The sequence below is a fragment of the Phocoena phocoena genome, chromosome 12, assembly GCF_963924675.1.
Source record: "Phocoena phocoena chromosome 12, mPhoPho1.1, whole genome shotgun sequence".
Classification (NCBI taxonomy): domain Eukaryota; kingdom Metazoa; phylum Chordata; class Mammalia; order Artiodactyla; family Phocoenidae; genus Phocoena; species Phocoena phocoena.
Genome location: NC_089230.1, coordinates 83,423,656 through 83,444,760, shown reverse-complemented (window position 1 = coordinate 83,444,760; position 21,105 = coordinate 83,423,656). Strand labels below are relative to the sequence as shown.

At 35.6% G+C, this 21,105-nt stretch overlaps 1 protein-coding gene across 1 annotated transcript in view; it reads left to right on the top strand.

Moving 5' to 3' along the window:
• Window positions 1–608: 608 nt before the first annotated feature.
• FAM135A (family with sequence similarity 135 member A) overlaps window positions 609–21,105 on the top strand; it is a 106,300-nt gene continuing 85,803 nt past the window's right edge. The window contains exons 1-2 of the mRNA XM_065888666.1: window positions 609–685; window positions 17,317–17,396. Of these exons, the coding sequence (XP_065744738.1) occupies window positions 609–685; window positions 17,317–17,396 (157 nt within the window). The remainder of the gene's footprint in view (window positions 686–17,316; window positions 17,397–21,105) is intronic.

Genomic DNA, 21,105 nt, shown 5'->3' with positions numbered 1-21,105 from the left:
AAAATGAACACTTTAGGCTTTTGTAATGAGGGAAAATTTTTTTTTGAAATTTAAAAATGAACAGTCACTTAAGAACTTCACCTGACAGAGAAAAAGCTTCATGAATTTAAATGGGAATTAAAGAATGTTAATTCTTTTGTTTTGACTCTGAAGTTGCCTTTATATGCAATGTAGAACTAGAAGAGAATAATTAGGTAGCATAATTTTTTCTTCAAAAGTTACTGTTTTATCTATGATAAAGTCAGAAGTTACTTTTAGCAATTTGCTATATTATTTATTATCGCATAGTTGTCACGAAGGGAAACAAATCTTAGAAAATCATTCTAACAGGGCATATCTTCTAGGGTAGTGCTATTTAGTAGGTATTTCATCGGTAAGTATACTTAGTGAGTATGGACTCCGGTGCTATAGAGCCGGGTCAGGCTGACTTAGGAGCACTGTGTTCATTAGCTCCACTTTTATTTCCTGCCTGTGTATCATACTCTGAAATATGTTTAATATTAGTGATTTTGTAAGTTGGCATTTTTATTGTGTGTTCATGATTTTTTTTTTTCCCTTCTTTAACCAAGGTGCTGTTACCAGATTTGTCTTCTGACTATAAATTAAAAATGACTGAAGTCCAAGCAATGGTAGAATTCTCCGTGGAGCTAAACAAGTTCTACAATGTGGATTTATTTCAGAGAGGGTTTGTATTTTAATGTGAAAATTATATATTTTGCATAAGATAAATTGTACAGTTTGCATTTAAATTTAATTACATATTCTTGTTCCACCATATATAAGGAAAACAATGAGCTATATTCAACTATTTTCTCAGGGAAATTTTATTTCTAAATATATATTTGAGTATATTCACATGGATTTAATGATAATGCTGGATATGTTTAACGTGTGTTTATGAATTTGTACTGAGCATTGAGAGGATTTTAATGAAAATGTTTAAGATCTAATTTCTGCTTTTTAAAAGCTAACAGTGTGTGGGAAAAATAAAACATATATACACAAAACACAAAATGTAGGAACACAAAATGTTGACTCCTCAAAAGGTATGTATCGAAAGTGCTCCGGGAATCAGAAGAGGAAGATATCTTTCTGGGCTCGTACCTTAGGAAAAGCATAATGGAGGGCTAGGATCAAGGTATGGATAAGATTGATAGGCAGGGGATAAGGTGAAAGACCCTCTTAGTAGGAGAATACATCATGAGTCAGTCTCGGAAACAGGGATGAACAGGTTATTTTAAAGAGTAGGAGGAGGTTGGATATTCTCTAGTAGAGTTGTGAAAAGATAGTAAAGAGAGGAGAGGTTATGTTTGTGAAGGGCTTTTGATGTCTGGAGGGATTTGGCTAGCCATTGATTGTTTCCAAGGAAGGATGAAACTGTCACTGTTATTACAATCAGCACTTACTGACATGATGAAGAGCATGGTGATATTGGATGGATGGTCGTGTAGAAGAAATAGAGGCGCAGGGAGCAGTGTGGATGTGCTCACGATGTCTCGATACAAACCTGAATTCCTGTGCTGGCAGTGGTAGCGGTGGGGCTGTGACCAACCCGGGTAGGATGAGAGAAATCTTCTGTTGTTTGTCTGTCTTGGCTTTGCCATCTTGTTGAAAAAAACAGACAGCTGTGCTCTGCTCTGCTCCACGTGGTCTCTCAGGACAGCCTGGGCTTGTTCTCATGGCAGAGGCAGGAGTCCAAGAAAGAGAGCAGAAGTTGCAGGATCCCTTGTATTAGCACACTTGTTTCCTCACTGCATTCTGCTGGCTAAGCAAGTTACAAGGCCAAGCCAGGTCTGGGCTGGGGGCTCTTTGGCCAGTGAAACTCATTGTAAAACTTTATGGGGATTCTGTATGTCTGATATAGTCCATTCCATGCTCTGAAACCCACACCCACGATTGTTTATTGAGACATGACTACTCTCTCAATGAATCACTACTATTTGGAAGTCAGAATTCTGTGGGATCACGCCCTTTAACTTCCTAAAAGCCTTTTTGTCAAGCTGAGAATGTCTACTTAGACATTGCCCTTAACTCCTTTGGAGATCTAAGAAAGGGATTTACAGCCACTCCCTTGATTAGATCTTTGTAAGCAGTTTTACTTTCCTCCCCAGGAAGTCTTGGTTCCTCTAGATTCTGCTTGTAAAATGATCAGGTCTTTCTTTAGCTCATCTCTTTCTTGCAAAACCTTACTACCCTTGCTAGGAGCAACCAGGTGACATTTCCAATATTCTGCCAGGAAATTAGTTTGCTCGAGTCCAAAAGTTTCTTGGGTACAGTGTCTGAGTTCTTCTAAGTCATTGTTTGAAAGCATACTGACCAAAAGTTCATCACTACAAAACATGGGTCACTGTTTTTTAAGTCTCCTGTAGTTTCCACATTATTTTTTTTCCCTCTGTAATTGTAACTAACCGTTACTTTGGTCCCAAAGTCAGTGCCACATATTTTAAGTTTCTTTAGTACCCATTTTCGTATTAGTTATTTATTGCCACAGTAATGCAGCTGACAACAAACACAAAGCCTCAGTGGCATCACAGCAGTAAGCATTTATTTTTGCTCACAGATCTGTGGATCAGCTGAAAGATTCTGCTGATCTGGGCTGGCCTGGTTCATCTTGGCTGGGCTCATGAATTCACAGTCAGCTGGCAGGGTGCTACCTGGTGCAGAATGGCACCACCTGGGTGCACTCAGCTCTGCTTTATCATCTCTCATCCTCCAGCTTATTGTCATAGAGGAGGCAGGGATCCAAAGAGAGAGAAAGAAACTGTACAAGAAGACATTTTAAGACCTAGGCTTGGAACTAACTCACTGTTACCTCTGCCACATTGTACTGCCCAAAACAAGCCGTAAGGCCAGCCCAGATTCAAGGGATGGGGAACTACACTCCACTTCTTAATGGGAGTCTCATTGAGAGAGTGTGGATACAGGGGTGGAGGAAGAAATCGAGGACATTTTAAAGTCAGTCTGCCACACACTTTAGCATCTTTTGGTTTTTGTTATTAATTTCTGTGAGGTATTTTGGGGAATAAAGAGTAGGATTTAATGAGTAACTCCATGTGGAGGATGATGCAGAGACAGAAAAAGCATTAAAAAATATGTGTGTGGAGGGTGAATTTACATGATCTCTAGGATTACCTTGAAATAGCTCAGCAAAGAAAAAAATGAATATATGAATCAAATATGGCAAAATCTTTTTCACAGATGAAAAATGGGCAGTGGGATGTGGGTGCACTGTTCTACTTTTTGCAAATTTAGAATTTTTAAAAAGAAGAAATTTAAAAAGATAATGCTGAAGTTTCAAATCACACTGACTTAGACAATATTAGTGATATTGAAATAAACAGTGAAGTTGAAGGGGGCCATGGTGTGGGACTCAGAATTGGTTCATTTCCATATGTTGAGTTTGAGGTAAGATACCAAGTTCATAAATAATTGGAGGTTTGGAACTGGAGATAAGGACTAAGTGAACTGTTGTTCCATTTTATTGTCAGCCATCGTAAATATAGCATGTATGATTGCTGCTTTCATTAATTTTCTGTTATTCTACAATCTAGTTCCCACATCCATTGAGGACTTTTGAAGAATATTGTTATGTAACTGATCTTTCTAAAATCGAATAATTAGAGACTCATTGTCTTTAGATATATTGCTTGACTTGTTTATTTGTAAGAATATTTTCAAGGATATAATTTACTCTTTTCTATTCTGATTTATCAGTTCCTGCCTTTTAAACCTTTTCTTTATGCTTATTGAGTCTTTACTACCTTTGCCATAAGCAAGTTAGTTTAGAGCTTGTGTTTGGCTGTTATGTTAAATAACTGTCAGCTTTGATAGATGAACAGATAAATTTATCTAAATTTATATTTAAATGTTAGGAAATAGAATATGTCTTTTCCAATTTATTTTCTGATATATGAAATGTCTGTTTAGGAGACTGAGATGAGAAACTTACAAATTCAGGTAATGAAATGCAGGCAGAACTCAGAGAGACTGCACGTTCAGCTCCTGACCACTGCAGTAAAGTGGATATTGCAGTAGTCACATGAAGTTTTTGGTTGCTCATTGCATATAAAAGTGATTTTTATACTAAACTGTAGTCTGTTAAGTGTACAATAAATAGCATTATGTCTAAAAACACAATGTACATACCTTAAGTAAAAAATACCTTAATGCTAGAAAATGCAACAGTAACATCAAAGATCACCAATCATAGATCACCATAGCAAACATAATAACAGTGAAAATGAAATATTGCAAAAATTACCAAAATGTGACGCAGAGACACGAAGTGAGCAAATGCTGCTGGGGAAAATGGCACCGTTAGGCTTGCTCGGCACAGGGTTGCCACAGACCTTCAGTTTGTAAAGAAACACATCATGTGCGAGCTGTAATAAAGTGAAGTGTAATAAAACGAGGTCTGCCTGTAGTCCTGTGCAGTATTTTACTTCAGTGTTTTTAAAATAACATCAATAAATATCTTACTGCATAGCACTACGTCATAGCCCAGCAGAAACTAATGGAGGTGGAGTATATGAGGAAGCACTTCTTGTGCACGTTTGGTGATGGCCCTTGTCCTGCGCGTCCACAGTGTTTAGTGTTTAATTTTGCCACTGTTGTTGTTACACGATAAGGGACCGACTAGGCAGGGCCTAAGCTGTAGGCAGGCGCAGAAGAGAGAGAACATGTGGCATCTGAGTAGGTCTGTTTTTACTATAATTACATTGTTTTTCCTTAATGGTAAACCAATAGCCCAGATACTAACAATCTAAAGAAAAACTAGCTGTATTTTCATTTTAACCTATTCTGTCTTTTTTTAAGTATGGTAGATTGTAAACTCTGAAAAGAAAATTGAGACTCTACAGCATTGATTATGAATTTGATGTTATTGAATGGTATGTGGGCATACGTCTTATATAAATGAGAGATATAAGAACTCAGTGTAACTAACTTGTTTTGAGTTGTTTATTATACTAGAAGTACATGATTACAAGTTGGTGGACTTCCCAATTGACTCTATTCAAAATTCGTTTATCAAGAGGGCTCCAAAGGGGGAGGAGAGATCGTCTTTTAAATATACAGGGAAAAATGTTATTTAAACACCTGTTCTCAACAGCATAAAGGATAAGAGAGTGGGATTAAATTGAAGCTGTAGCAATTTCAGTTAGGTATTAAACTGGAGGGGAAATTTCCTCTCTTTGGAGACCATTGCAAAATTAGGAGAACATCTTTTTCTGGAATTCTTTAGGATATTGCTATTGAGTACTCATCTGCATACAGTTTGTTACTAATTCAAGAAGAGGTGAGGCACTTTCGCCAGAATGTAGATTAACGCACTGCTTTCTTCAGTGAGAAACTCTTGCTAGGAAGGAAAAAAAAAAAAGACTAGTTAAAACAGTGTGTTCTGAGATGGAGTCGGTTTGCTTCATTTCACTGCAGGTTGGTAACATGTCACAGAGATGCGCCAGTGTACGTACCACAGTTTAAAGAACACAGCTTTAGAATATCAGTGAATGGCTTCTAGAATGGAGTTGAGTTTAATTCATTTCAGAAGGAAGCAAATGGACTAATGTTAGGTATTCTCAAATATTTAGAAAGTGTGGGAACTTGGGCAAAGTGCTGTATGTTTTAACATTCTTTTGTAAAGCAAGTGAAATGTTATCAGTTTGATTTGTTTCCAGGTGTGTTTGGGAGAGTCAGCAATCCAGCATACTGCTGATAATAAAACAAGTAATGAGGGAAACGGCCATGGGGTGCAAGTTGAAACGATGATAGTAGTACTTTGTTATTTTTTATTTTCTTTTGCATGTGGTTTCCCACAAAACAGTTTAATTACATACCTGTAGCTACAGCTGCTTTCCCTAGTCAGTCCTAGCACCATTCCCTTGTCATAAGCTATACTACTGTAAGGTGAATAATGTATTATGATTTGGAAATAAAGAAGATCAAGGATATGGATTTAGAAATTGTTTTCGTAAATTTCAGTAACATCACAAAACCGTGGAGCTGAAATCCTCTTAGGAAAGGCCTGTAGAACCCTAGAAACCGGGTTCCATACTACAGTCTTTAAAGGCTCTGAACAAAACAATCTTAAATCCCTTCCATTTATGATTCTGAGGTTGTTAAACTCATGGGAAGTTAATAGTTTGATTTAAAAATGATTGTCAGCCAAAAGAGTCAGAAAATTTCATGCTGATTTTTTGGATTATTGACATTGATTACAACCTTGGAAAAAATGATCCCTTGTCTATAATGTCATGTATATGTTGTATAAAGTTCACAAATTGAGGACTTCTGATTAAGTGGTGCTGATTGGACTCACAGGAAACCACCTCAAATTTTCTTCAAGGCCTTCAAAACTGTCTAAAATTGTCTCTTTCTTCAGTAAGGTATAAGAACTGAGAATACTATCTAAGAAGGTCATCACTTTCTCAGGTTTAAATGAATCAACCATTCTCTGTAGTCAGAAAAGTTAGTTTTCTCACAGCAATTTACATCAATTATTAGACTACTTCTGAATCTTTAGATTTCTCTCATTATTGTGTCCTACCTCATTTTTAAAAATAGATGCCATAGTATAGGTCTGCCATTTGTGGCCTGTGTAAGATAGGATGTCTGCATCCTTTGAAGGATCATAATGATGGAGCATAACAGTCAATGATGGAGCTGATACTGACTGAGTATACCAGCAGTTAGCCAGTACTGGCCTTGAACGCATCTGTGTTTGAAGTATAAATATATAGAAGAAATCAAACTAGGAACTGTGGAAAGAACTATAGAAGACGGAAGAAAATAGTTTAATATTAATGTTGTCAATTAAGTAGAAGAAAATCTTTCCATTAAAGGACAGTTGTTATGAGAAGTGTCTACTCGAAAATCAAAGCATAAATGATGTGACTTCAAGGCAGTGCAAACACCAATGGGAAGAGAAACATGAAACTTACGAATTTGTGTACTTGTTAACAAAGTGTACAATAATGTGTTTCCCTAATAATGCAAATATGTAATTTAAGGAACAGTTTGCATAAAGAGGAATTTATTTATGGGTCAAATATTACTTAACCCAGGGACTACCTGTATGGATTTTATGAGAGTTCCACCTGTAAATAACAAGGTGCTCTCAAAGAGGTAACCAGTAAATTTGGCTAGATAATAAACAATAAGAATAGATCTTTCCTGATCTTAATAAAGACTTTTTGAGACAGCAAGTGAGCTCATTGTTTTCTTGACAAAATTAAAGAATGGATTTTAAAAGTTAACATATTGGGGTAAAAAGTTTATATTTCAAAAGTTAAAGAGTTCTGTTAAGTATCCAGTTTCAAAAGATTTTACCAAAAATGAAATAAGAATCTGCTCTGAAGCTTTTTTCCTAAAATTACTCATGATCCTACGATAACTCCACAGCCTCTTCGGAGCTTTGCAGGGAAGATGTAGTGACCCAAGTAGTCTGTCTTTTGTAACAGTAGGAAGGTATTCTAAGAAAATACAGAGTCTTAGAAAGTATACTCTTTACTTACTCTTTTTGAATAAATTATTTGTGATATGTTCTTGAACAACAGGAAAGGGAGTAAAAATTTAGAGCTCTAAATTAAGGAAGTTGTAATAGGAGATTAGCTTTGAAACTTATTGAAATGATAGAAATAAGTCAAAATAATAAACATATTTACAAAATTAAATCTTAGAGTTTTTAAAAACTATGTCCATTTCAAATAGATTAGTGAGTTGGTTCTCCAGATTTATTAATAAAATATGGAAAAGGAGAATGACGGTGGGGGAAGTAATTGTTAAATTCTGCATCTTACATAAATGAAAAGCAAAATTAAAAAAAATCTCTTTCTGTAAAAACTTATACCTATATACTAATGTTTTTGAAAAACTTATTTGCTTTCTAATGGAATTAGAGATTATATGTGGTTATTACAAAAAAAAAAAAAGCAAGTTAACCAGAGTCGACATAGCAAATGAAGGAATGGAAAAAGTAAGCAACATCAAAAACAAAAAATATAGCATAAGATGACAAGTACAAACATTTAAAATTATTGTGACCATAAAGCTCAAATAGTTTTAAGTTTTCCGGTTTAAAGGCAGACTTTTGGATTTTAAATCCAATAATTTTCTGCTTATAACAGACATACCCCATGTTTTGAGAACAGATGCCTGCAAATTAAAAATGCTGATTTGGTGAACTGAAGCTTTTATCATTATGAAAAGACTTCTGTATCCTAATAATGCTGTTTGCTTTTAACTCTGTTTTGTCTACTATTAATATTGTGACATCAGCTTTCTTCTGGTTAAAATTTTCAAAGTGTACCTTTTACCATTCTTTTATTTGCAGACTTTCTCTATCCTTGTATTTTCAATTTTTCTGTTGTAAACAACATACAGTAGGATTTATCTTTTTCATTCCCTAGGGCACTCTGTGTTTTAACTGGAGCATTTGGTCCATTTATATTTAATATAATTGCTGATATATTTGTGTTTATATCCATTATCTTATATTTTGTGCTTTCTATGTAGCCTCTTCTTTTTTTCTCCCTGTGCATCTCTTTTTTTTTGTTCTGATTTCTGCCAAGATCTTCAGGTTTATTCTTTGAGAGAGATTTTCCTTGTGTCTGGCCTTTTGGGAAATACCAATCTAGGACTCATTTTTTGTTTCTTTAAGGAAAAGTTTTAAACATATGAAAGTATAGTAAACACATATATACCTATGATCTAGCCAACAATTATCGAAGTTTTTTCTCCTTATTTCACCTATTACCCTCCTCCCCAATCTTTTTTTAGTATCTCTAATACAGGAAGACTTTTGTTTGAAAAAATCTGCAAAACCATTATTGCACTTAAAGAAATGTTTAAAATAATTTCTTGGCATCAAATAAAACAGTGTTCTCATTTCTTCAGTCATCTTATAAATGTGTTTTTATAGTTTGTTTGTTTGAATCAGTATCCTTCCAGAATTTACAGGTTGTATTTGGGTGTTATATCTCTTAGATTTTTTTAAAAATTTGTAATTGCTTGTTTGATCCAAAAGCTTGATTAAATTCTGATAGTTTTTGAGAAGAGTCCTTCATAGCTGATGCTGTGTCCTTCCTGTTACATTATATTTGGTGACATAAAATGTCTGCCTCTTTTCATGAGATTGACTCAGGTATTGTCAATCTGATGCATCCATTATGAAGTTCTCCATCACTTAATTGATGGTACCTATTCATAACTTTTCCAGAGTCATTATTTTATTTTACTAGGGCTTACAAAATGGTGATATTCAGTTATTCCTTCTGCATTTATTAGCTATAATTCTGTGAAGAAGAATTTTGCCTCATTAACTATTTGGTTACTCTGAAATACAGTTTATACAGGAAAGACATGGCAAGTGTTTTATTCTTTTCCTTATTTACTAGTTTTCAGAATATTGGGTTGTTGCTCTAGCATCTTTCAAATATCATCAGTTTTTATTTAGTACAGATATATCTCGGATATATTATGAGTTCAGTTCCAGACCATCACGATAAAGTGAATATCACAATAAATAAGTTCACAGGAATTTTTTGGTTTCCCAGAGCATGTAAACGTTATGTTTACACTTAAAAAAGTAAATGTGCAATAGGGTTTTGTCTAAAAAAAATGCACGTACCTTAATTTAAAGATACTTTATCACTAAAAAATGCTAACCATCATGTGAGCTTTCAGTGAGTTGTAATCTTTTGGCTGGTGGAGGGTCTTGCTTCAGTGTTGATGGCTGCTGAGTGATCAGGATGGTGATTGCTGAAGGTAGGGGTGGTAATGTGACAAAATAAGACAATGAAGTTTGCTACATTGATTGGCTCTTCCTTTCATGAGCCATTTCTCTGTAGCATGCAGCACTGTTTGGTATCATTTTATCCACAGTAGAACTTCTTTCAAAATTGTAGTTAATCCTTTCAAACCCTGTCCCTGCTTTATCAACTAAGTTTAATATTCTAAATCCTTTGCTGTCATTTCAACAGTCTTCACAGCATCTTCCCCAACAGTAGATTCCATCTCAAGAAACCACTTTCTCTGCTCGTCCATAAGAAGCAACTCCTCATCCATTCACGTTTTGTCATGAGATTGCAGCAGTCCAGTCACATCTCAGGCTCCACTTCTAGTTGTAGTTTTCCTGCTGTTTCCACCACATCTGCAGTGACTTCCTCCACTGACGAGTGAGTCCCTCCAAGTCATCCAGGAGGGTTGGAATCAACTTCTTCTGAACCCCTTTTAATGTTGATATGTGGACCTCTTCCCGTGAATCATGAATATTCTTAATGGCATCTAGAATGATGAATTCTTTCTTGGAAGGTTTTCAATTGACTTTGCCCAGATCGACCAGAGGAGTCACTGTCTCTGGAAGCTATAGCCTTATGAAATGTACTTCTTAAATCGTAAGACTTGGGAGTGGAAATGACTCCTTGATCCGTGGGCGGCAGAATAGATGTTGTGTTACCAGGTGTGAAAACAACATGAATCCCACAGTCCATCTCCATCAGAGCTCTTGGGTGACCAGGTGCATTGTCAACAAGCAGTCACATTTTGAAAGGAATTTTTTTTTCTTAGCAGTAGGTCTCAACAGTGGGCTTAAAATATTCAGTAAGCCATGTTGTAAACAGACGTACTGTCATCCAGGCTTTGTTGTTCCATTTAGAGAGCACCGGCAGAGGAGATTTAGCCCTAGGATTTTCAGAATGGTGAATGAGCATTGGCTTCAAGTTAAGTCACCAGCTGCATCAGCCCTAACAAGAGAGTCAGCCTGCCCTTTGAAGCTTTGAAGCCCGGCATTGACTTCTCTCTAGCTATGAAAGTCCTAGACGGCATCTTCTAATAGAACACTATTTTGCCTATATTGAAAATCTGTTGTTCAGTGCAGCCACCTTCACGAATTATCTCAGCCGGATCTTCTGGATAACTTGCTGCAGCTTCTCCATCAGCACTTGCTGCTTCCCCTTGCACTTTGTTGTTATGGAGACGGCTCTTTTCCTTCAGCCTCATGGACCAGCCTCTGCTGGCTTCAGACTTTGCTTCTGCAGCTTCCTCATCTCTCTCAGCCTTCAGGGAGTTAAAGAGAGTTAGAGCCTTGCTCTGGATTAGGCTTTGGCTTAAGGGAATGTTGTGGCTGGTTTGATCTTCTCTCCAGGCAACTAAAACTTTCTTCATATCAGCAATAAGGTCGTTTTGCTTTCTTATCATTCGTGCGTTCTCACTGGAGCAGCACTTCGAATTTCCTTCAAGGCTTTCCCTTTACATCCACAGTGTGGCTTCCTGTTTGGCACAAGAGGCCTAGTTTTCTGCCTCAGCTTTGAACATGCCTTCCTTACTAAGCTTAATCGTTTCTAGCTTTTGATTTAAAATGAGAAACAACCAACTCTCCCTTAAACTTGAACACTTAGAGGCCATTGTAGGTTTATTAATTGGCCTAATTTCAATATCGTGTGTCTCAGAGAATGGGGAGGCCCGCGGAGAGAGAGAGATGGGGGAATGGCTGGTCGGTAGAGCGGTCAGAACACACACAACATTTATTAAGTTCACTGTCTTATATGAGTGGTTTGTGGGGCCCCAAAACAATTACAAGAGTAGCATCAAAAATCACTGATAGCAAATCACTGTAACACATGTAATAATAATGAAAAAGTTTGAAATACTGTGAGAATTACCAAAATGTGACACTGAGACACGAAGTGAGCGAACGCTATTGAGAAAATCATGCCGATAGACTTGCTTGACACAGGGTTGCCAGAAACCTTCAACTTGTAAAAAACAAAATATTGGGTTAGCCAAAAAGTGCCTTCGGTTTTTAAGTAAAAATAAAAGACATATTTTTCATTTTCACCAAGAACTTTATTGAGCAACACATTCACCGTTTTGTTCCACCATCTTCTGCCATTTATCAGGCAACTTCATAATTCCATCTTCCCAAAACTTTTTATCTTTTTGAGAAAAGAACTGTTCTAGATGCCTTTTACAGTCTTCCAGGGAATTGAAATTTTTTGCATTAAGAGAATTCTGTAAAGACCGAAATAAATGGAAATACAAAGGCGCAATGTCTGGTGAATACAGTGGATGAATCAGAACTTCCCAGCCAGGCTATAACAGTTTTTGCCTGGTCATCAAAGAAACATGCGGTCTTGTATTATCGTGATGGAAGATTATGCGTTTTCTGTTGACTAATTCTGGACGCTTTTCGTCAAGTCAAGTGCTGCTTTCACTTGGTCTAATTGGGAGCAGTACTTGTTGGAATTAATCGTTTGGTTTTCCGGAAGGAGCCCCTTCCAATCCCACCATATATACACCATCACCTTTGGATGAAGACCGGCCGTTGATGTGGTTGGTGGTGGTTCATTTTGCTTGCCCTCTGCTCTATTCCATTCCACATTATAGTACCGTATCCACTTTTTTTTTTTTTTTTTTTTTTTTTTTTTTTTATGCGTTACGCGGGCCTCTCACTGTCGTGGCCTCTCCCGTTGCGGAGGACAGGCTCCGGACGCGCAGGCTCAGCGGCCATGGCTCACGGGCCCAGCCGCTCCGCGGCATGTGGGATCCTCCCAGACCGGGGCACGAACCCGCGTCCCCTGCATCGGCAGGCGGACTCTCAACCACTGCGCCACCAGGGAAGCCCCCGTATCCACTTTTCATCGCCCATCACAATATGTTTTAAAAATGGAACATTTTCATTATATTTAAGTAGAGAATAGCATGCAGAAATATGGTCAAGGAGGTTGTTCCGCTTAACTCATGTGGAACCCAAAGATCAAAGCCATTAACATAACCAAGCTGATGCACATGATTTTCAGCACCTGATTTGGATATTTTGAGTATGTCGCCTGTCTCCCGCGTGCTATAACGTTGGTTGTTCTCAATTAATGTCTTGATTTGATCACTATCAACTTCAACTGGTCTACCCAACTGTGGAGCATCATCCAGTGAGAGATCTCCAGCACAAAAGTTTGCAAACCACTTTTGACACATTCTGTCAGTCGCAGCACCTTCTCCATACACTGCACAAATCTTTTTGTGCGTTTCAGTTGCGTTTTTACCTTTCTTGAAATAATAAAGCACAATATGCTGAAAATGTTGCTTTTTTTCTTCCATCTTCAATATTAAAAAGGCTGCACAAAAATTCACCAATTTTGATAAGTCTTTTTTTAAATGCATGCTGATATGACAGCTGTCAAATACAATCTAATAAAATGGTTTTGAATGAAGTTAAAGACAACCAAGGGCTACTAGAGCCATCTTATGGGAAAAAACCGAGCAAACCTTTTGGCCACCCCAATACCTTCGAATAAAGTGTGATAAAAACAAGTTATGCCTATACCAATATGAACTCATGGATTTTTAATGTATCTGATGGTAATTCTGCATCATTAGTCTTCTTGATGTTCAGAGAGAGCCTTGTAGGTTGATTTCTGTGAACTTCTCATGGAGTGATCCACGCAGTATTTGAGAGCTTCTGTGTTTCCTACTGTGACTAGCTTTTCCAGATTCTAGTATATTCCCTGCTCTAGATTTGGAATCGGCCAACGGGCTCTAGTTCCTTTTAGTAGGAAATAGTGTTTAGAGATCGTAATATATGTGTTAAAGATACACATTTTTATTGAGTCATTGCTTCTAGGCCTTCTCTGTTGACAGAGATAGAAAATACATTTTTTTAAGAATACATGATAAATTTTTACTATTCTAATTTTAGATTACAAGGATTTTACTTTTTTAATTTTATATTTATCTCTTTTCATTTACACTGAAAATCTTGGTTCCTAATAACATGATTACTTAACTTGCTTTATTCATGTGTGTGCAAATATGTCTAAGATAATTTCAAAATAATAGCACCACCAACAAGACTATAAATGTTGTTTAAAGCTTCTTTGGGGTTCTCTTTTATTGTAGGATATATCCCATGAGGAATAGGCACTTAAAGTACTATGTTTTAAAAATCACTTGAAAGAACTTTGTGAAATTGCAGTTAAGAAGGTACACATTAAGTTCAGTTGTTTTAGGGTGGTTTAGGGGATTGCTTTTTTTAAATTTAATTTATTTTGTTGTTATATAAAAATATTTTGTGGTTCCAAAATCAAAACTCTGAAGTACATACATTGAGAGAGGCCTTGTTTTCATCCTGGTCCCTTCTGACCCCCATTCCCTCACCTATAGGTAACCATTTTATTTTTTTATTAGTTTTGTGTATATCCTTCCCTTGTATTACTTTTTTTAAAAGGCAGAAAAAATATATAATCATATCCTTTCTTCTTACACAAAGTTAGCATAGTACACATGTTCCATGCTTGCTTTTGTTGGTAAAAAATGTATCTTAGAGATCACTCCTTTGCAGTATGCATAGATAAACTAAATATAGATATGTAAATATAGGTATACTAAAATATATATATAAAAGATTACTTTTTATAACCATGTGGTACTGCATTGTATAGTTGCACCATAGTTTATTCAGCCAGTCCCTTAATGATGGACATTTTGCTTTTTTCTTGAGTTTTCCTGTTGCAGTTAAGGCTGCAATGAATAGCCTTGTGCTACCTCATTGAATATTTTTGCTAAAGTATCTTTGGGAAATAGTCTTAAAAGTGGGATGCTAGGTCAAAGAGTAAATGTCTATGTGTTTTTGCTCCTTATTGCTAAATTCCCCTCCATATGGCATTGCACAATTTTACCTCACCAGCAGTACAGAAGAATTTCTTTTTGCCCAGAGCCTCACCAGCAGAGTATTTTGTCAAACTGCTGGTTTTCTTTCGATGTGACAGATGAGGAAGGATAGCCCATTATAGTTTTAATTTGTAGTTTTTAAAATTATAAGTAAGATTGAAATTTTTTTCATGTATTTAAGAGACATTTGCAGTTCTTTTTTGGTGAACTGTTTATTAATTTTCTTTTTCATTTTTTAAGGTTAATTGACCTTTTTCTTCTCAATTTTTAGATGCTCTTTATATATTAGGAATATAACCCAGGCTTTTAAAGCCGAAAGTAAGGTTTGTCAGAATGGATCAGCAGATGCCTGCAGGACAAAAGCAGCTTCATTGCGTTGTCTACCTGACTGATTTTGTTTGATAATTCAATACTATTTTGTTACTTCAATAATTTTATAAAGATATATTTTTATACTTTATTTGGCTGTTTTAGTTGTTTTTTTAGCAAGAAGTTGTTCTGAATAACCTAGCTCACCACAGCCCTTAGAAAAGGAAATATTTTATCCTTTGCTTTTAAAATTTTATCTCTTATTTGATATTTTACGTAAAAAAAGTTAACATATGCACATTTGAAAGTTTTGTTCATTTTTGAAGATTTATACCTTTAAAGTATCATTAATTTTAATTTAAAAATATATTTACAGTCATAATAGACTGCTTTTATAAATGCAAAGTGAACATCGCTTAAAATAATGTAGGTAATTACTTCCAGTGGTTTGTTTTTCCTGTATCTCTAGAACTTAGCCCAGTGGCTAAACATAGGTGGGTCCTCAGTAAGTCATGAATTAATGGTACGTGTATGTATATGTATACACACGCACATTTATTTATTTTTTAATATGTTGAAACGTATGCTTTAGGCACTTTTTTTTCCCATTTATTTATTTTTGGCTTCATTGGGTCTTTGTTGCTGCACGCGGGCTTTCTCTAGTTGCAGCAAGCAGGGGCTACTCTTTGTTGCAGTGCGTGGGCTTCTGATTGCGGTGGCTTCTCTTGTTGCAGAGCACAGGCTCTAGGCACGTGGGCTGCAGTAGTTGTGGCACACGGGCTCAGTAGCTGTGGCTCATGGGCTCTAGAGCGCAGCCTCAGTAGTTGTGGCACACGGGCTTAGGTGCTGTGCGGCATGTGGAATCTTCCCAGACCAGGGATTGAACCCGTGTCCCCTGCATTGGCAGGCGGATTCTTTACCACTGCGCCACCAAGGAAGTCCCACATGCACATTTAAATTCGGGGAGTTTTAAATTAGGATACTCTAACAGTGTACAGTAAATGCAGAGTGTTGTTTAAATGTCTCTGAATTTATGTGTGCAAATCATTATATTAGGATTGAGGGTGTACACTTACAGATAGGACATAGTTCTTGTGCTTAAGAAGTTTAAAATGAAATGTCTATCAGTTGCTTATTCTTAAGCTCTTATACCACATACCTGAATATTTTAAAATAGCAATATTTCACTTAATCTTTAATTAAAATTAAAACTTTGCTCTCCTTTGGTCCCAAGGCTCCTGCTCTTTCCACTTTGATTTTTCTTCTCAGTCATCTCACGTCTTCAAGGTGACCTCATCTTAATCTCAACTAAGCATCTATCTCTGTGGAGTTTTGCCATGTCTCTTTAAGGCCAAATTGTGATTTTAAAGGTTCTAAATTTAATTGGCTACTGTTTCATTCACTCTTTAATTCAGGCTTTCTGATCTGACCATATGTTCTCTTTAAGGCCATACCTTCCTAGAAATAATAGTAATAAATATATTTATATATTTTAATCTTTGTATTATTTACAAATGTAATATTTAAACTATCATCTAGGAAATTATTAAAGAGAAATAAAGACTAAATATTCAGCTCCCTAGGGTCCATCTAAAGTCATCCCTGATTTATAATCTTCATTTAGCTTTTAGTAACCCTCTGTGTGTGTGTGTGTGTGTGTGTGTGTGTGTGTGTGTGTACAAAGATACATGTATCCTCCATTACATACACAAACTAGTAGTGTAATGATGTTAAAACACAAGCATATTATAATACTTTTATCTCATAATTTTTTCTGTTTAAACTGATATTGTTAATGACTGGTAGATTTTTTTTTAATATATATTTTTTCTTAATTTTGTAGAATAAATAAGCAAGTAAAAGTGCATAAACTAAACAGAATAGTTATGACCTCGAAAAAATACTGAATTCTTTAAGCCAAATACATATCTTATAGTATGAAACTAATTTTTTTAAAACTGTCTACTATTAATCCTGTATTTTCTCAAAATTATGCTTAAGAATAATTTATTATCTTTTAAAAGAAAAAAATGAATAAATCAAATAAAGCAGTGAAACTCTTAGAATCGTTAGTAACTCCTATGGTTGCTATGCATTCTCTCATTTAAAGTAAGATTGTTTCTCTTGTCTGTCTTTACACACGCCTGTTTCCCTTTGGGTTTTTTGCCATGCTAGTATTTGATCTGTGTCTGGATCTGATACACTGTTTCCCACCAGCAGTAAATACTGTGGGAGACTGATAGAAGCAGGCCAACTTTATTTTTTAATACATATAGATATATAGAAATTGCGGCATTGCATATTTTTAAATGTTTTGAAGTGACTTCTTTGTCTCTTTTGCTTTAGTTTTTACCAGATTCGTGCATCTATGAAAATTCCACCAAGAGTTCCCCACAGAGTAGAAGCTAGTTTGTTACATGCAGCAGGTAAGCCAAGGAATATTTTCAACTGTTTTTAAAAAATGTGAAGCAACATTATAGTGACCAATAATAAATTTCATAATTATTTTTATCTTTTAATTACAAATATAAGATGCCAAAGAGCATCATTCTCATACCTCTTATAAAAAATATATTTGAGGCCTCAGTAAAACAGGCTTGGTTATAGGTTCCTTGTCTCCCTCTTAGGTTTCTTACGATGAGTGAATAAAAGAAAGTATGTGAAATTTCCATGAAACCAAACATAAGTGGGGGTGGTATCATTTATATCATGTAATATATAAATTTAACAAATACACAGTGAATGTGGACACATAATTTAACATATGATCACAAAGGTGTTTTATAGTATGCGTTTTGAGAATATTTTTCAACCACTTTTTTTTCTGGTTGATTAATTAGAAAACAAAGGGCCAGAAAGCATAAAATAGACATGTTATAGCAGCTCTTTTATTACTCATATTCTGAGGAGACACACCAGCATTAAAGGATTGGTGGCCCTGACATAATCACTGGGCATTTTTTCAGCTTTCCTGATACAGTATACTCTGTTTCAGTCTAAGCAGTTAGAAAACGAAATGGTTAATGAAACGTACTAGAGAGTTATCATATATTTCTAATATGAATTACTAGTTTTCAAAGCATCACAAAATAATAAGTATACCTAACATTAAAGCTATGTTGAGCACAGTTCAGTTCATTTTTGAAATTTAAAAATATATTCTGGGAATTTGAAGTTTTGAGGATTATCTCCTTAGCGTACTATGGATACCAAAATGCTGGTTAATGTTAAAGTTTAATGAATTGTACGTAATGGAGAGTTTACTCTTTCTGAAGACTGTCAAAATGCCCAGGGAGGCCTATTGCTTATGACCAAAAAAATATGTACCTTTTTTCTTTTCAAAATTAATTTTCTTCTTGGGCTGGTGTACATGTTGGAGTATACATTTATTGTCAATAGGTCTTTTGTAAGTCTACTTTCTAGGAAAAAGGTTAAAACAACTAATGTTACAGGACAGATTGGTACTGCCTTTTTGACCTTAATCAGCAGACTAAATGTCCTGCTCTGTTGTATCTCCTAAAGTTGCCAGTTGGAAAATACTGTAGAAAAACTTCTTTTTTCTGGACTACCTTTTTATTTATATATATTTTCAGTTTTATAGAGGAATAATTGACAAATATCATCTTATGTATTTAAAGTGTACAATGTGATTTGTTATACACATACATTGTACAGTACATATACATATGTGATTTGTTATACAGATACGCTGTGAAAAAATTGCCATGGTCAAGATAATTAACACATCTCTCACTTCACATAGTTAGTTGTTTTGTGTGTTTGTGGGAAAGAAGGCCGAAGATTTATTCTTAACAGATTTCAAGTATACAGTACTTTATTACTAACTATAGTCATCATGCTGTGCGTTAGATCTGCAGAACTTATTTTTCTTATAACTAAAAGTTTGTACCCTTTGACCTACATCTCCTCATTTCTCCCACACCCCAGCCCCTGGCAACTACCATTCTACTCTCTGTTTCTATGGAACTGACTTTTTTGTTTTGTTTCCACATGTAAGTGATAACATCCAGTATTTGTCTTTCTGTGTCTGACTTATTTCATGCAGCTTAATGCCCTCCAGGTTCATCCATGTTGCTGCAAATGACAGGATTTCCATCTTTTTATGGCTGAATAGTATTCCATTGTTTAAAGAAGCACTGCATTTTCTTTATCCATTCATCCACTGACAGACAGTTGGGTTATTTCCACGTCTTGGCTATTGTGAATGATGCTGCAATGAAAATGGGAGTGCAGAATTTTCTTTTCGATACTGATTTCATTTCTTTCAGATATATATTCAGGAGTAGGATTGCTGGATCATTTGGAGGTTCTATTTTCAATCTTTTGAGGCTCCTCCATACTGTTTGCCATAGTGACTGCACCAATTTACATTCTCCCCAACAGTGCGCAAGTGTTCCCTTTTCTCCACATCCTGGCCGACATTTGTTATCTCTTGACGTTTTCATAATAGGTATTCTGACAGATGTGAAGTGGTATCTCTTTGTGCTTTTGATTTGCGTTGCCCTGATGATTAGTGATGTTGAGCACCATTTCATGTACCCGTTGGCCATTTGTATGTCTTCTTTGCCAAAAAATGTCTGTTCGGTTCCTCTGCCTATTCTAAAATCAGATTTTTTTTTTGCTATTGAGTTGTTTGGTTCTTTATATATTTTGGATATTATCTCCTATCAGATATATGATTGGCAAATATTTTCTCCCAATCAGTAGGTTGCTTTTTCTTTTGTTGGTGGTGTCCTCTGCTCTGCAGAGGCCTTGTAGTTTAATGTAGTCCCACCTGTCTATTTTTGCCTTTGCTTTGGTGTAAATCCAAATAATCGTTGCCAAGACCAATGTCAAGAGCTTTTCCCCTTTGCTTTCTTCTAGGAGCTTTGTGGTTTCAGGTCTCAAATTTAAGTCTAATCCATTTTGAGTTAATTTTTGTGAGTGATATATAATAAGTGTCCAGTTTGCTTCTTTTGAATGTGAATGTCCAGTTTTCCCAGCACCACTTTTCAAAGAGACTTTCTTCTCCTTATTATGTGTTCTTGGTGCCTTGTCAGGTATTAGTTGACCATATGTGGTGGGCTGATTTCTGGGCTCTCTTTTTTGTGTCATTGATCTATGTGCCTGTTTTTATGCCAATACCATACTGTTTTGATTACTATAGCCTTGCAATGTAGTTTGAAATCAAGACGTGTGATGCCTCCAGCTTTGTTCTTTCATTCTCAAGATTGCTCTGGCTATTCAGGAACTTTTGTGGTCTCGTACAAATGTTAGGATAATTTTTTCTATTTCTGTGAAAAATACCATTGGAATTTTGATAGAGATTACATTGAATTTGTAGATCACTTAAGGTAGTATGGATATTTTAGCAATATTCATTCTTCCAGTCCAAGAACACAGGTTATCTTTCCATTTATTTGTGTCTTCTTCAGTTTCTTTCCCCAGTGTCTTATAGTTTTCAGTGTACAGGTCTTTCATCGCCTCTGGTTAAATTTATTCCTAAGTATTTTATTGCTTTTCATGCTATTGTAAATGGGATTTTCTTCTTGATTTCTCTTTCAAGCAGTCCATTGTTAGTGTATAGAAATGCAACTGATTTTTATATGTTGATTCTGTGTCCTGCAACTTTATTAAATTCATTGATTAATTCTAACAGCTTTTTGGTGGAGACTTTAGGGTTTTTATGTATAAAAACCTATGTATATGTCATCTGCATACAGAGATGACTTTAATTCTTCCTTTAAATTCTTTAATTTAATTAAAGAATTTAATTCGTCCTATTTGGATGCCTTTAATTTCCTTTTTTTGCCAGTTTGTTGTGGCTAGGACTTCTAGTACTGTGTTGAACAGGAGTGGTAAGAGTGGGCATCCTTTTCTTGTTCCTGACTTGAGAGGAACACTTTGAACTTTTTACCACTGAGGATTTGTTAGCTGTGGGCTTGTCATAAACGGCCTTTATTATGTTGAGGTACATTCCTTCTGTACCTAATTTATTGAGAGTTTTTATCATGAAAGTATGTTGAGTTTTGTCAAATTATTTTTCTGCATCTGTTGAGATGATCATATGATTCTTATCCTTCATTTAATCCTTCATTTATCTTCATTTCGTTAATGTGGTATATCACGTTTATT